The sequence below is a fragment of the Electrona antarctica genome, assembly GCF_951216825.1.
Source record: "Electrona antarctica genome assembly, chromosome: 1".
Lineage (NCBI taxonomy): Eukaryota > Metazoa > Chordata > Actinopteri > Myctophiformes > Myctophidae > Electrona > Electrona antarctica.
In genome coordinates this window covers 15,714,523-15,728,719 of record NC_136806.1, presented here as the reverse complement: position 1 = coordinate 15,728,719, position 14,197 = coordinate 15,714,523, and the positions used below count along the sequence as shown (strand labels likewise).

Below are 14,197 nucleotides of genomic sequence, written 5' to 3'. Positions count from 1 at the left end.
ACGTGTTATGATTGGTTTGTCACTCTAATGTTGTAATCACTAAATCCAGTAGAGGCTATGCGCGTGACATCATCGTACCCGGACGTTATGCGGCAACGCCCTACCGAGTGGCAAAATACTACTTTCTGGCCTCGACAGTCCATACTCCATAGTACTAAAAAGTCCTAATCTGATTGTATTAAACAATGTTAAACTCAAACATTGCAAAGTTTTGCTTTCCTAAAAATCCACCGTAGACAAAACATGTCATGAGCTACATTCTGTCAAGGAATTCCATACCGGTGATTATCTTTCGAAGTGTCAGAGTTTGAAAGCGCTCCATTTCAATAACGCAACGTCCTGATGCCTCCCGCATTATGTGACATTTAGAAACTGATGGCACGCAGGTTGAGTGACGTCGAGTGATTTTCAACGAGCGCGTCCAAACTCCAACGCACCATACCGATACTGCTTTTTGTCACTCAGCCAGGATGAGGGGGGCATGTCCCGTTGGCAAAGTGGTGCATGTGCATACACTATACTGCAATCTTAACCCAGCCTTCCTCTCCACTCACTCACTCACTCACCCAGACCGATGATGCCAAGGGTCTCCCCCCGGATGCGGGCAGCGCCGCCGGCCACCTCTCTGATCTGCTCCACGCTGGAGGCGCGGGTTCCCTCCCGGAGAGCCTGGTGCATCCAGGTGACCCGTCGGTACAGGTTGAGGATCAGACAGAGCGACGTGTCGGCCGTCTCCTCCACCGAGGACGCTGGCACGTTGCACACGGCGATGCCTGGACGGACGCGTGGATAGGAGGGGAGGGACAGTTAACACGTTGGAGTATACTCGTCTTATCAAATAAAACCTGTCTGATGCTGAAGACGAGTATACAAGTCGTTCTAAGGCGATTTATATCATTATAAAAACTCTCGATAAAATATATATTTTTAGCAGCGGCCCGGTTGCTAGGCCTGAGCCCCGCCCGCCCTTTTTCCCGATGTCCCGCCCGTTCACTTACTGATTTTTGGGGAAAGGGAAACAGATACCTCTTTGAGAATATCGGCGCCAGGGACAGTTTGTTTATTTTTGAATCACAATTCTTATTATGAGACGGTTCTAGATGACCCAATGTTATTACCCCATTCTGGGCGGGAACCCCTTTTGGTGTTAGCATTATGTTATGCTTTAGCTATTGAAAAATAGCAGATCTACAAGCTCATAGCGCGCCACCGAGTGGCGCGCTACAAGCTTGTAGGTCTGCTATTTTTGAAAAATCGAAGAACGACTGACATAGAAACATAGCTTTTTCAGAAAACTGTCAGGATGTAGAAGACATTTTCAGAATCTGATCTCAGGTCAAAATGGGTTAATCTCCATAGAGAATAACTTGTGCGACCCAGGGGATGAGAGAGTGACGTCAGGACTTCAAGTACACTATATAAGAAAGGTCATACTGTTGTACACTTGCTGAACAAGAGTTGAGACAAAGAACAGATTTAAGTCAAAAATGTATTCCGACCCCTCCCCGACCCCTTATCCATTATTTATACATTATGGATAATTATGGACTTAGATGTCTTTGTCTCAAGTCTCGTCTTGTCTCAACTCTCACTGAAATGCAACATTTCTGACCCGTCTTCAGCATATGGCTTGCACAGTATTAACTTGTCTTACCCATGTGCCTGTCACAGACTTTTATAGGACCGATTCTAAAAACCTAAAATCAAATTTTCATGTTTTTCTTAGAAAACAAGTACATTTTTGCCCACCACCCTTTGATTTAGGGGGCATGTTTAGTAGAAAGGGTCCTTTTGCACACCTCACCTACCCTCTTCAATGTCTTAAAAAATAGTTTAATGCAGATGCGCTTCGGTCGCTCAGACCTTCATCGGGGGACACGTTTAACATTTGCCCTTCTACATTTCTGATGCCTCACCCAGCTCTGCTGCTGCTTTGATGTCTACGTTGTCGAAGCCGGAGCCAATTCGTACGATGACTCGCAGGCCTTTGAACTTGTCCAGGTCGTCCCTGGACAGAGTGATGGTGTGGTATAGCAGCGCCCCCACTGCCTCGTTCAGCACCTACACACACATTAGAAATTATTTTAATTAAATATGCAAAACACCGAATGCAATTAGCTAAACTTTCATAAAATTACAGTGGTTCAACATAACATAAAGGCCGCTCATGGTAGTTAGTAGGCATAAAAGTCATTACAGCCTGGATGCTCCTTCCTGCAAAATTAATTCACTACCTTTGTGTGTCCAACAGCTCAGTGGCCTTGTGGTTAGAGTGTCCGCCCTGAGACTGGAGGTCGGGGTCCGATCCCCGGCCGGGTCATACCAAAGACTGTAAAAATGGGACCCAGTGCCTCCCTGCTTGACCCTCAGCATCAAGGGTTGGATTGAGGGTTAGTCCCTGCGACATACTAGCGTCATGTCCAGGGGGTGTACTTGTACATCACGCTACAGAAACAGGAGATAGGCTCCTGCCCTATGGGCCTCATGGCTCGGCAAGGCTACTTACATGTGTGTGTACTGTATATAGGTTTTCTGGTGGGCCTAAATTTAGTTAAGCTACAAAAGATGATTAACAGACAGTGAGTCATTGTGGACAGTGAGGTTCAACTTATTTTAGGAAGTAAGAAACCCCTGTACACTAAAGGGAAGAAGTAAAACAAGACAGGGTCAAATAACTGAGTGGCTTCCCTGCACATCAGAAATCCTTGGCCAGTCAATCACAAAGTCAAATAACCCCTACAAGCTGGCCTCCTAGGCATCATGTCGTAAAAAAAACAAACGGAAGGTTTTCCCAGTTATTTCCGCAAGGCTGAAGGCAAGAGGGGAGATTCAGAATGTTCTTTCCCGTGTGTGTTTATCTGTCTGGGGATAAACTACTGGACCAAATAAGAAAAAGAGGTTGCGCATCAACAATGGGTTTTCTTCTCAGTGGACCCCAAACCCAGTATACATCAAAAACAGCAATTGAAAAGATCCCCCAAAAAGCGGTAGCACATCCAAAAATTTAAATCAATGGACTACAAAGTACTTACAATTCCACTTTGTATTGGCATACACACCATAAACTAACGCTTATGCATCTCGGGCTAAGAGCTTCATCAGAGCATAAACAATGAATGCTACTGGACCAATCGGTGCTAAATTCCAAGTGTCAGTAAGCGAAACAAATACCATGACGCTTTTGTTTTCACATTTATTTTTATGTTAAAATCTTTCAGGCTAGTAATTTGATAATGGAATTGAAAGACAGTTGGATCAGGATGACTGACACCATGCCCAAAATATGGAGTCAGGCATCATCTAGATCAGGATGACTGACACCATGCCCAAAATATGGAGTCAGGCATCATCTAGATCAGGACGACTGACACCATGCCCAAAATATGGAGTCAGGCATCATCTAGATCAGGATGACTGACACCATGCCCAAAATATGGAGTCAGGCATCATCTAGATCTGGGGTTCAACGTTTTTGCCGGGGGACCCCCAGAAATGCTTTGGCCATGGTCTCGCGACCTCTGCCCCGCTGCCACCCCCAATACAAATTGACCGCATTGTGTTAAGGTTATTGACCTTAACACAATGAGTGCCGGGATTTCTTTCAAAATAGGAGCTCGGGTGCCGGGCAGATATGGCAGCTTTTACTCTGGGACTGGGCAAGGCAGAAGGCCACCGTGGCTACCTTACCTTCTCGTGAATCTCCTGTGTGGACTGGGCATGGCAGAAGGCCACCGTGGCTACCTTACCTTCTCGTGAATCTCCTGTGAGGACTGGGCATGGCAGAAGGCCACCGTGGCTGCCTTACCTTCTCGTGAATCTCCTGTGTGGACTGGGCATCGCAGAAGGCCACCGTTGCTACGTCTTTGAGGATGGGCATCTCCACAGTGCAGTCACGGCCGTCCAGCAGGGCCACCAGCGGTCGCGGATGCATCGGCCCATTCAGGATGGGAGGGCGAATGCCTGGGGCAGAGGGGAACAAGCCACCTTAGTGGTCAACCAATTAAGACCTGAGGACATGATTCTACAAATGTCTTTTAAATCCTGACAGTATTCTGAAAGAAACTATGTTTCTATGAGAGTGGTTCTCAAACCATTTCATGTCAAGGACCCCAAAAATTATGTAATTGGCCGCCGACCCCCATCTTGAAAAGATATTGTTCCCCCAGAAGCAAAGATACGAGTTAAAAATCACACTTGTGAAGTGAGGGGTGCTCTTATCATCATACATTATCATATATCACATTCCGTGCTCAGCAAATCAGCTGAGCACATTCCGCGCTCATACACACAAAGCTGTGCATATAGGAGGGGCTAGCGGCCATCAAAACGTTTGCTGTGAAAGAATATTGAAAGATTTGCACACGTTTTCACAATTTTTCAAAAGTTTAATATAAATGGTTAAAAGCTAAAGTGACACAGATGCATGCGTTCCAGGTCTTAATGGGTAAAGTACTTTCCACCTGGCGTGTCCCTATATGCCTGAAGATCTTCAGAAACAAAACAACCTCTAAGACTTTAAAAACAAATAGTGAAAAATGCAGTTCGATAAGCTCACAACTCGTCATGATGCCAGATCTGACAGCATCTTACCACTAACTCTAAAATATGGCTTTGGTGGATAGATGTGTATGAAACAAAAATAGTGAAATGGTCACTGAATAGGACTAGGCCTGGGACCTACAGACAGTAGTAGTATATGTACCCTATGTTTTTGTTTTCATTTTTGTGTAGTTTAGTTTCATCAGTATCTATCTTATTATGATCAGCAATACCAGAAAAGTATATTATAAATATTGTAACCATCATATAATCCCATGAGGGATGGGCCACGAGGTGGCATGACACTTAAATATAATAATTGGTATGCGAGTTGACACACTGCTTCATAACACTTTATACCTATATAAAACTAACAACCTCTCATATTGTGCTCGTTTGTGACTCAACAATCTGTGCTCCCTGTTCGTCTGGTCCCCCACAGGCTAAATGAGTCTACATCACTCACCCCAGCCAAACAAAAAGGTCCCCTCTGCACACACCACTGAGGTGCTAGCCTTGCTTACCCAGACAACTATTCCACAATCTCCGAATGGAACTACAACGTCCGAAATCCGAGCAAGGAAGCTGGAATTTCCGTTCACAATTTTTTTTTAATAAAGTCTATGCATTTGGGGCCCCCGCTGGCCAAGTGGTCCTCCAGGCGCATGCCACATATAGGCTTTGGCCTGGCAGCGTGTGTGTGTGTGTGCACGCGTACATGCAGGTGTGCATCTGTACACCTGCATGTGAGTGTTCTTCTATGGTTACATAAAGTGTAATGTGTAACTGAATCTATAATGGGGCATCAGAACACACTCCATCAACTCTTCCACCGTGCTCCTTTCAGGAAGTGACATCCATTGCCAGGCATGTAACTATTGATCCATCCAAGCCCTACACTCTTCATATCTGGCTGCTGTGGTTGTAGGCTGTAGCCCTGGTCGATCAACCAGAGACACACAGACTCAGCCAATACTTATGAGCCAAGCTCCTGTGAGCGCAGAAAGGGGGTGGGGTAGGAGAGGTGGTAGAGTGTTACAGCTGGGGGAGGGGTGGAGAGAGAAAAAACGTGGGGTCTCAGAGAGGTGCTGGTGCAGCAGGGCTCATGTGGGGTTCAGAGTCATGACCTAAATTCATCCGTCTTAAGGAGTAGACACACAAGTATGTGTATTTACACCTGCTAAAATACAAAGCTGGAGGATATGGAGCGTAGAGCGCATGTGCACAGAACCCTTCTGCTATGATGTCTTTATAGTAGGTTATAAATAAATGCCACAGCTAAAAGGTCTAGGATGTTATGGTAAATGTAGACATAGCACTCTGTAGTGTACTCATAGCTTCACTGTACAGATATTCTACTGTTAGACAGATGCTAGGTTATTAGCTTGCTTATGATTCTTGATGACTATATGTATTACTGTGTGTTGTTCCTGCTTACTATAAATCGCTCTGGATTAAAGAGCGTCAGCTAAATGTTGAAATTGTAAATTGTGGAATAGCCACTGACATGGCAGTGCAGACCGCAGACAAATCACATTTTTTTGCTTTAGGACTTTTCACCCCCACACGGACACAACAGAAACACACATACAAACAGTGCCTCCCCCATGACAGGTGTGTGTCCCAGCATGGGGAGGGGGGGGGGGTATCTGGAACATTTACTTGGACAGAGGGCAGGAGGTAATGGTGAGACGGGAGCTGCCTGGTAGCAGGGTTGAAAACAAATATTTGTGAACACTTCCTCTGACGTCGGGAGCATTTCCCAATCCCAACAAACACAAAACGCATGCTAATTCTACAGCTACGTATAGTATACTGCTCACGCAAAAAAAATAATGCACGCCAATTCTACAGCTACGTATCCTCCTCGCGCAAAAACGCACGCCAATTCTACAGCCATGTATCCTTTCCTCACGCAAAAAAAACACAAATTCTACAGCCATGCAACCTTATCACGTAAGAAACGCACACATTTGGCGCACTCTGTCCGTTTACCACATCCTGACTCCGTATATCTGGACAGATCTAGCCGTGGAAGGTTTGGCAGGGTTAACAGACTACTGTAAGCCACTGGAACCACCGAGGCTCGCTGAAGTAACTGTCATTACGTGTGTAAACCGCAAAGAGAACGATCACACAACGTCCAAACAAACAGGACTACCCGTTCAAGAAAAGGAAAAACAAAAGCTCCCTGGAAATATACTACGAGTAGACACACACACACACACACGCATGCACACACACACACACTGAGTAATCGGAGTAAAGGACACTGGCGTACTCGAGGCCCACGACGAGCAAGCATGGCCGCACACAATGCAATTCATTCAGTGCTTCATTCATTCTCCCTCCCTCGGTCTTTCTTTCCCTCCCTCCTCCTTTCTCTCCCCCTCTGGCCGCGTCGGAGGAGTGTGTGTGTGTGTGTGTGTGTGTGTGTGTGTGTGTGTGTGTGTGTGAGAGAGAGAGAAAGAGCAAGAGGGAGAGGTGAGGGGGAGGGGCAGGGCTGATGATAATGCACCAAGCAGCGGTACTCCACCCAGACACACACACACACACACACACACACACACACACACACACACACACACACACACACACACACACACACACACACACACACACACACACACACACACACACACACACACACACACACACACACACACACACACACACACACACACACACACACACACACACACACACACACACACACACACACACACACACACACACAGAGTGAGCCAAGTACCCAACCGTGAATACACTGATTCATTCCCTATGTAACCGTCCGTTACGACGAAAAGATATATGCCAAGCAATATGGGGGGGGGGGGGGGGGGGATAGAAAGGAAACGGCACATACACAACCACACCCAAAGCTCCATATCTCCCCGTCAGTTCACAAGCATGGCTTCAAAAAAACATTGAAAGACAAACACAAGCACCGGGCCTAACCTTGCATTATGAAGTCTGTCAGCCTGTCTTCCTCTCTCTCTCTCACTCTCTCTTACTCTCGCCTTGCTCTCCCCTCTATCGTCCTCTCTTTTTTCTCCCTCTCTCTGTCAGACTGTTCTTGGCTGGCTGGTTCCCAGCTGTCATCCACACCCAGCCCCTCCCCCACAGCCAGCCTCCAATCACGGACGGCTAACATTGAGGCCTAGCCAACCAGCAGTAACCTCATTAGCATAGCCAGGCTGCGGCTGAGGGCGGTTTGGGCTGTTGTCGTTTTTTAAAGAGACAGCTGGCCCGTTTCCCTGTGGCCGCGGCCACGACCCTTCACCTCGTCCTCTCCCTCTCACCCGTCTCCAGGGACTCTCCCCAGACAGTTCCCTCCATTTTAGTTCTCCATTATCTCTCATCTACATCTTATGTCTACTCTCCTCCACACTAATTACTGTTTTCCCTCCAGAAAAACACATCTTAATTGTGCCATCCATGATATGACTTTAATGTGCTTGCTGCGTTGTCCAATCAATCACAAAGTCATCTTTGAATCCTTTCAGCATCTCACCAATCAAGATAAGGTTTTACCTTTTACTTTTACTTAAAATAATAATCTCAAACACCCATTGCACCTTTGTAAAAAAAAATCCTCAGTAAAATGCACCCCCTCCAATGGCTCCATCCTCACACAGACAGAGGAAGGAAGTGCGATAAGATTCAGGACTCTATTCAACAATCGCATCAGAATTATGTTTGTCCAGGTACTACAGAACAATGTACACAAGTATCACTGATTGCATGTATTATTTTATGAAGCTAAATGAAAGACATGAGCTATTTCAAACATAAAACCCTAAACCCTAGTGAGTATGCAAAAAAAAGAATACATAAACATAGCAGCACCATTTAAAGCAGACCGATTCTGTTACACACCCAATTTAAAAGCATAGAAATTGAGCCTGGCTTTGAATATGACTGTGGTTAACCACGTGAAGCTTATTGTGAAATTCTGGATGCCGTTTCAAAAAGTACATCACTTTAAATTAAATGCATATCAAAATCATAATGTAATTTAAATTTGAATGTCTTTTTTGTAACATAAATTAAATATGATACCCTAGAGTCCTAGACTTAACTAGATTTTTTTTATAATGGGTTGAATCTAGAGTTGCAATACCCTCCATTGACAGCCCATTGATCCAAATAGAGTTGCAATACCCTCCATTGACAGCCCATTGATCCAAATAGAAATTTCCGATCTGCTTGAATTAACCGCGATGGGCCGTCAAATACATAATCTTTGGTTAGAATTGGAAGCACCGATTTAGATCAAGAGTTATTTACGTTTTAAGATTTTTCATCCCATCCATTAAAATGGACCACTTTGGATGACGTGCCAACCGGAAATGACATTGAGCGTTGCCCAATCGACGCTCCCAGCCTGTAGACTGGTGCGCTCGGTTATCAAATGATTAATCTCCGTGTTGGGCGGCGAGCGTAACTATTTGATAGGACGGATACCTCCGTTTTGGCAGGTAAGCGCGTTTAATACTCTTTCCTGATTTCTATTTTAATGGAGGGTATTGCAACTCTAGATTCAACCTAATATAAAAAATATAGTGTTGCAAATTGTGGCTACCCTAGACTTAAAAACACATCCTGTGTCCTGTGTGTGTGTGTGTGTGTGTGTGTGTGTGTGTGTGTGTGTGTGTGTGTTTAGAATCTCACCTTCACAGATGCGGTCCAATCTTGCCCGCTTGACTTTGTGTTTGTCCATCAGAGCCATAGACAACAAGTCTTAACCCGGGACAGAGCAAGTAAAAAAAAAAAAAAAAAGTAGTAGTAGGGAGTTCCTTCAATAATACACCACAAGGAAAGATCCCCCCGTCAGCACCTAAAAGAGATGAATCACAGTAGGGAGTGAGAAACATCAGGGAAACTGTGCAAATAGATAATTTGTTTTAATGTATGATTACTGCCAATGCCTAAAGGTGCGTTTTAACAGCGGGCGACTGCCTGGCGTATTTTACGGAAATGCGTTATTTGTCTATGCCTATGGGACCCGGCAACTACTGGCGACAGACGGCAGGCGAAGAGGGGACAGTTGAAAAGTGGGCGGAGGAACGTCGTTAAAAAACATGAAAATGTTTTATCTTTTGGATGACATCGTCCTGCGATAGTTAATCAAATTTCATGCGTTGCTTTGTTTACCCTCCACGCGGAACCATACCACCGAAATTTGGTTCTTAGTTCCACTACGCAATGGACGAGGAGCGTCATTTACGGCATTTACTAGGGGTCCTTGAGAGTTCCAGGGGGTCCCCAGGTAAATGATAGTTTGGAACCAAATGGCCCCTTATGGGCCTGAAACTCAGAGTGCACAAATGGAACCTAACGGTTCCATTTGTACACTCCCGAGTTAAATTTACTTTGATTTTACAATATAAATTGGGGGTCCCAGAGATAGAAATTCCATTAAATGGGGGTCCATAGCCTAATTCAGGTCAAGCCTGGGGCTCCTTGAAATGACAATAGTTGAGAATCACTGCTAGAGCCGTAAAACTCTTCTCTTATGGGGTTCCCTGGCATATCTTTTCAAATTCGGGTCCGTGGGCCAATTAGTGTCAATTTGGGGGTGCTTGACATGAAAAAGTTTGGGAACCACTGATTTATGGTAGTAATTTTACATGCGCTTCAAAGCAAGGACATCTATGGTAATGGCAGCAGGAACGCCAACTATGTTTTTATCGCTGTTCGCCCGCTGTTAAAAAGTAAGGCAAGGCATATTGCACATGTTTATTTTTGTACCGACTTGTGCATGTAAATAATTAGCAATTACTTAATTTGGGCAGTGGTGTCAGTTTAGAGTTGATAGAATAATACCTGTAACCTATATGCAAATGTATAACATATTCATGTCCAAGACAACCAAGTCAGTTATTCAAATCACACACACACACACACACACACACACACACACACACACACACACACACACACACACACACACACACACACACACACACACACACACACACACACACACACACACACACACACACACACACACACACACACACACACACACACACACACGATGAAGTGCATCCATATTTTAACTCACCAGCAGAACAATTCTGTATGGACCTTTCCACCAATCAGGTTGAGAAAGTAATCTGTACTGTAGAAAAAGAAAACAAAGTAAGACATTTTGAATTATAATCTGGTAATATTGCCATCAAAGCAAGATGTCCTCAACATGACATTTGTTTTTGACGTTTGACATTTAAATGGAGGGCTGGGCAACAATCAAATATCACTATGTTTTGGGCCAACTAGCTCAATATTGTTGATGCATCTTGCAGGGTCACTCCAATATTGTGGAAAGGAATAATACTTAACATTTACACAATGAGATTTCAGTTTAATAAATAATCAGTAATGCCTACACAACAATTAAGTGTATTAGGCACACACATAATAGAACATTCATGTAAGTTGAAGTTCAGAAAATTACATCACTTTACTATAATGTGTACTCTTCTACTAGAATGTATTGGTTTCACTGCTTTTGCTGTATTTATCACCAGTAAAAGACAGACAGGGGACACATGTTGTGCACACTTTACTTTTAAGTCTGCTCATAAAAGTGTAAATCATAGCATAGCAAGTATATACTATATATTTACACCTCCTCGACTAATGACGTCATGAGTAGTCTACCTTTTTCAGATGAAACGTCATTTTTGTCGAAAGTGACGAAAATGACGTATAAATTAACGAGAACGCTGCTGCCCTATTGGTAGTGTTGATATTTGTTCATGTTAGTTACAACTTAAATAAACGACAACGTGCATCATAAAACAACAATACCCCATTAACATGCATCATTATTCACAACAACAAGAATAAAAATACTTTGATGCTGAATTCAATTCGCATCCTCAATGGAAACCGCTAGCTTTAGCGGCTAGTTACCGTTAGCTATAAAACTTGCTAATGCTAATCCCTTCTTTTTAGCAGTTTAAAAATGTGTTGCATATACATACACATATCAAATATACATTCCCCATTTACACAACGACAGCCACGGGCACCGTTTTAATTCGAGGCTCAACTCACATTTACTTAATTATATATTAAAACATTACACTACTACTGCTAACGGCTAACGCAATAACTTCTAACTTGTTTTAACTTCCAACTAAGCTAGCTATAGCAGCGACGCTAACGCAGCTCGTGCAGCGACAACATAAGCACACTTTATTTTATATGTCTTAAACAACTCGCCTAAAACTCTTAAGCCAAGTAAAAACAACAACAGCAGCAAAACAACCTTCCGATGAACATTGAAATGGAAGTTTTCCAATTCCAACGCGTTGTGGTTGGTGGTCGTTAGCGGAATATGCTAACGAGTTAGCAGCACGGCGTCGTTATTAAGCTTCATGTATGTTCCGTTGGTACGGCGGTGTCGCGAGAGCAGATCTGCAAGGCATCGCCGCGTCGCCGGGCGACGCCGGCGATGCCTTGTAGATCTGCTCTTTAGATTGAGCGAGCAGCGACACCCTCTCCTCGTGAGTGAGTGCAGCTCCGTTTCGTCCCGTTTGTGTGTTATCTCCCAAATAGTTCACTAGTACGGGACACCGCGGAGACGCTCGATCGATGTGATCAATCAATCAATCGGCGTTGTTTACTAGGTGCGTGCGTGATCCTGGGTGCACGCACGCACGCACGAATGAATGAACGCACGCGTCGTGCGCGTGAAAAGATGAAGAAGTAAATGTTGTTGTTGTTATTTACCCCAGATGTTGGTCCAACTGTTTCTCAATGCTGCTGCTGCTGCTGGTGGTGGAACCAACGGTGTGTGCGTGCCGTGCGTGTGCGTGGGTCGCTCGGTGGTTCCCTCTCTCTCTCTCTTCTCCCGATCGCCATGAAATCACGAAAAAAAAAAGAAAACTCAGAGGAAGTGTCTTGTTCACGCCACAGGGGGTCAAGAGGAGCGGAGAGAGAGAGAAGTATCATAAGATCAGACCTGGAAGGAGCGCCCACTCACGGTCCCACGACAGAATGACACGCAGCGCTGGCAGCGCAGTGCACACATTTATAATTAAAGCAGTATAAACACTGTATTAAACAGAATACCAACAGCCATTAAGACATGTGAATCCCTTGACTCCTTCAAAACCGCTCTCAAAGGGCACACTACGGTACGGACGGCTGCAATTCGAAACTGGCCCCCGTAAATAAGGTCTGAGCCCCCCCCCCCCCCCCCCCCTCCAACTCCAACACACACCCTTTCCCCATATACTGTACATGTTTTTCCCCCTTTTTTTACTTCACTTTCTTTATATGATGATTTCCTGTTTTTTCATAGAAGTGTATATATTTGTACGTCTCTAAATGTTCTGATGAATTGAAAATGGTGGACCCTATTGAGCTAAGCTTAATCATGGTGTCGTAACATTTTTTGTACTGTTACCGACTTGTGCTTTAGTTTGAAATGGAATACCTGAGAAGTCACCAGGTTTGATTGATTGATTGATTTAGGTTCCGTTTGCAGAATTACAGTACATTTCAAGTACAACTCAATACAAAAACTGTTAACTGTGAGTGGACGACACCATAAAGCATTACACTTGTTTACAATAGGCCCCACCATTTTCAATTCATCAAAACATTTAGAGACGTACGAATATACAGTATACACAACTATATAGTCAAAACAGGAAATCATCATAGAGGAGGTAAAAAGGGAAAAGAAACATATACAGAGGGGGAAAAGGGGTGGGGGGGATTCAGATTTTCAAATTGCAGCCGTTCGTAGGTGCCTTTTGAGAGCAGTTTTGAAGGAGTCAAGGGATTTGCATGTCTTAATGACTGTTGGTATAGGGCGTTCCACATTTTGGTGGCATAGGAGCGAAATTAATTTAGTCCCTTGTTTGTGCCGAATCTGGGTTGCACATGGTTTGTTGAACTCCCTATGGTGTTGTGGGTGTGGACTTCGTTGACATTAAGGAAGTAAGACAGTTACATGGGTATCTTGGTGGTGTAGCGAATCTTGTGGACCAGACCCATTGCAAGATGCTGTACTCTGTCGTCAACCCTAAGTGGGTTCGGGGAGTGAGGCCAAGTAGTAGCCTGACCAGTTTGTTTTGGGAAGTCTAGAGCCTTGTTTTAAGGGCCTGTGGTGCTGTGGTACCAGGAGGTGCATGCATAGTCGAAGAAACCTTGTACGAGGGCTCCTGTTAGGGTCTTCAAGGTGTTTTTGTTAACCAGTGAGGAGATCCTGTATAGGAATCTTGTTCTTTGGTTGACTTTTTTGATTACGTTGGTGGCCATTTCATCACCGGAAAGATTTGCCTCCAGGATGGAACCTAGGTAGGTAATTTCATCTTTTCGTGTGATAATATTGTCACCCACTCTAACCAAGAAGCCATCTGCCTTGCTGAGATTACTATTTGATCCAAATAGAATGGATTCAGTTTTTCCCAGATGTAAAGATAGTTTGTTATCAGCGAGCCAGGTGCAGATTCTACCAAGTTCAGAGCTGGTTAACAACTCATCACAAATTTTCAAAAAGTGACCCAGCGACTTCTCCGGTTACCTTGAAGAATTTGAAATGTAAACCCATTCTGCATACTGTGAAATAAAAAAATCAATCAATTTCAATCAATCAGATCAATCCCAGTGGTGGAAAAGTTTTACTTAAAAG

General features: G+C 44.2%; 1 protein-coding gene across 7 annotated transcripts in view; it reads right to left on the bottom strand.

The window, feature by feature from the left end:
• Positions 1-12,453, bottom strand: part of ctbp1l (C-terminal binding protein 1-like) — a 34,111-nt gene extending 21,658 nt beyond the window's left edge. For 2 of the 7 annotated variants that reach the window (XR_013790328.1, XM_079505103.1), the window contains exons 1-6: positions 12,286-12,453; positions 10,610-10,666; positions 9,214-9,379; positions 3,806-3,984; positions 1,917-2,061; positions 567-773 (exon numbers count right to left, since the gene is read on the bottom strand). Coding sequence is in view for 6 of the 7 variants with exons in the window: in XM_079505103.1 (XP_079361229.1) it covers positions 567-773; positions 1,917-2,061; positions 3,806-3,984; positions 9,214-9,271 (589 nt within the window). In the remaining variant the exon portion in view is untranslated. Of the gene's footprint in view, positions 1-566; positions 774-1,916; positions 2,062-3,805; positions 3,985-7,497; positions 7,597-9,213; positions 9,380-10,609; positions 10,667-11,821; positions 11,888-12,285 lie in introns of those variants that run through there. The other 5 variants (XM_079505107.1, XM_079505105.1, XM_079505104.1 and 2 more) reach the window with 5 other exon arrangements.
• Between the last annotated feature and the right edge of the window lie 1,744 nt (positions 12,454-14,197).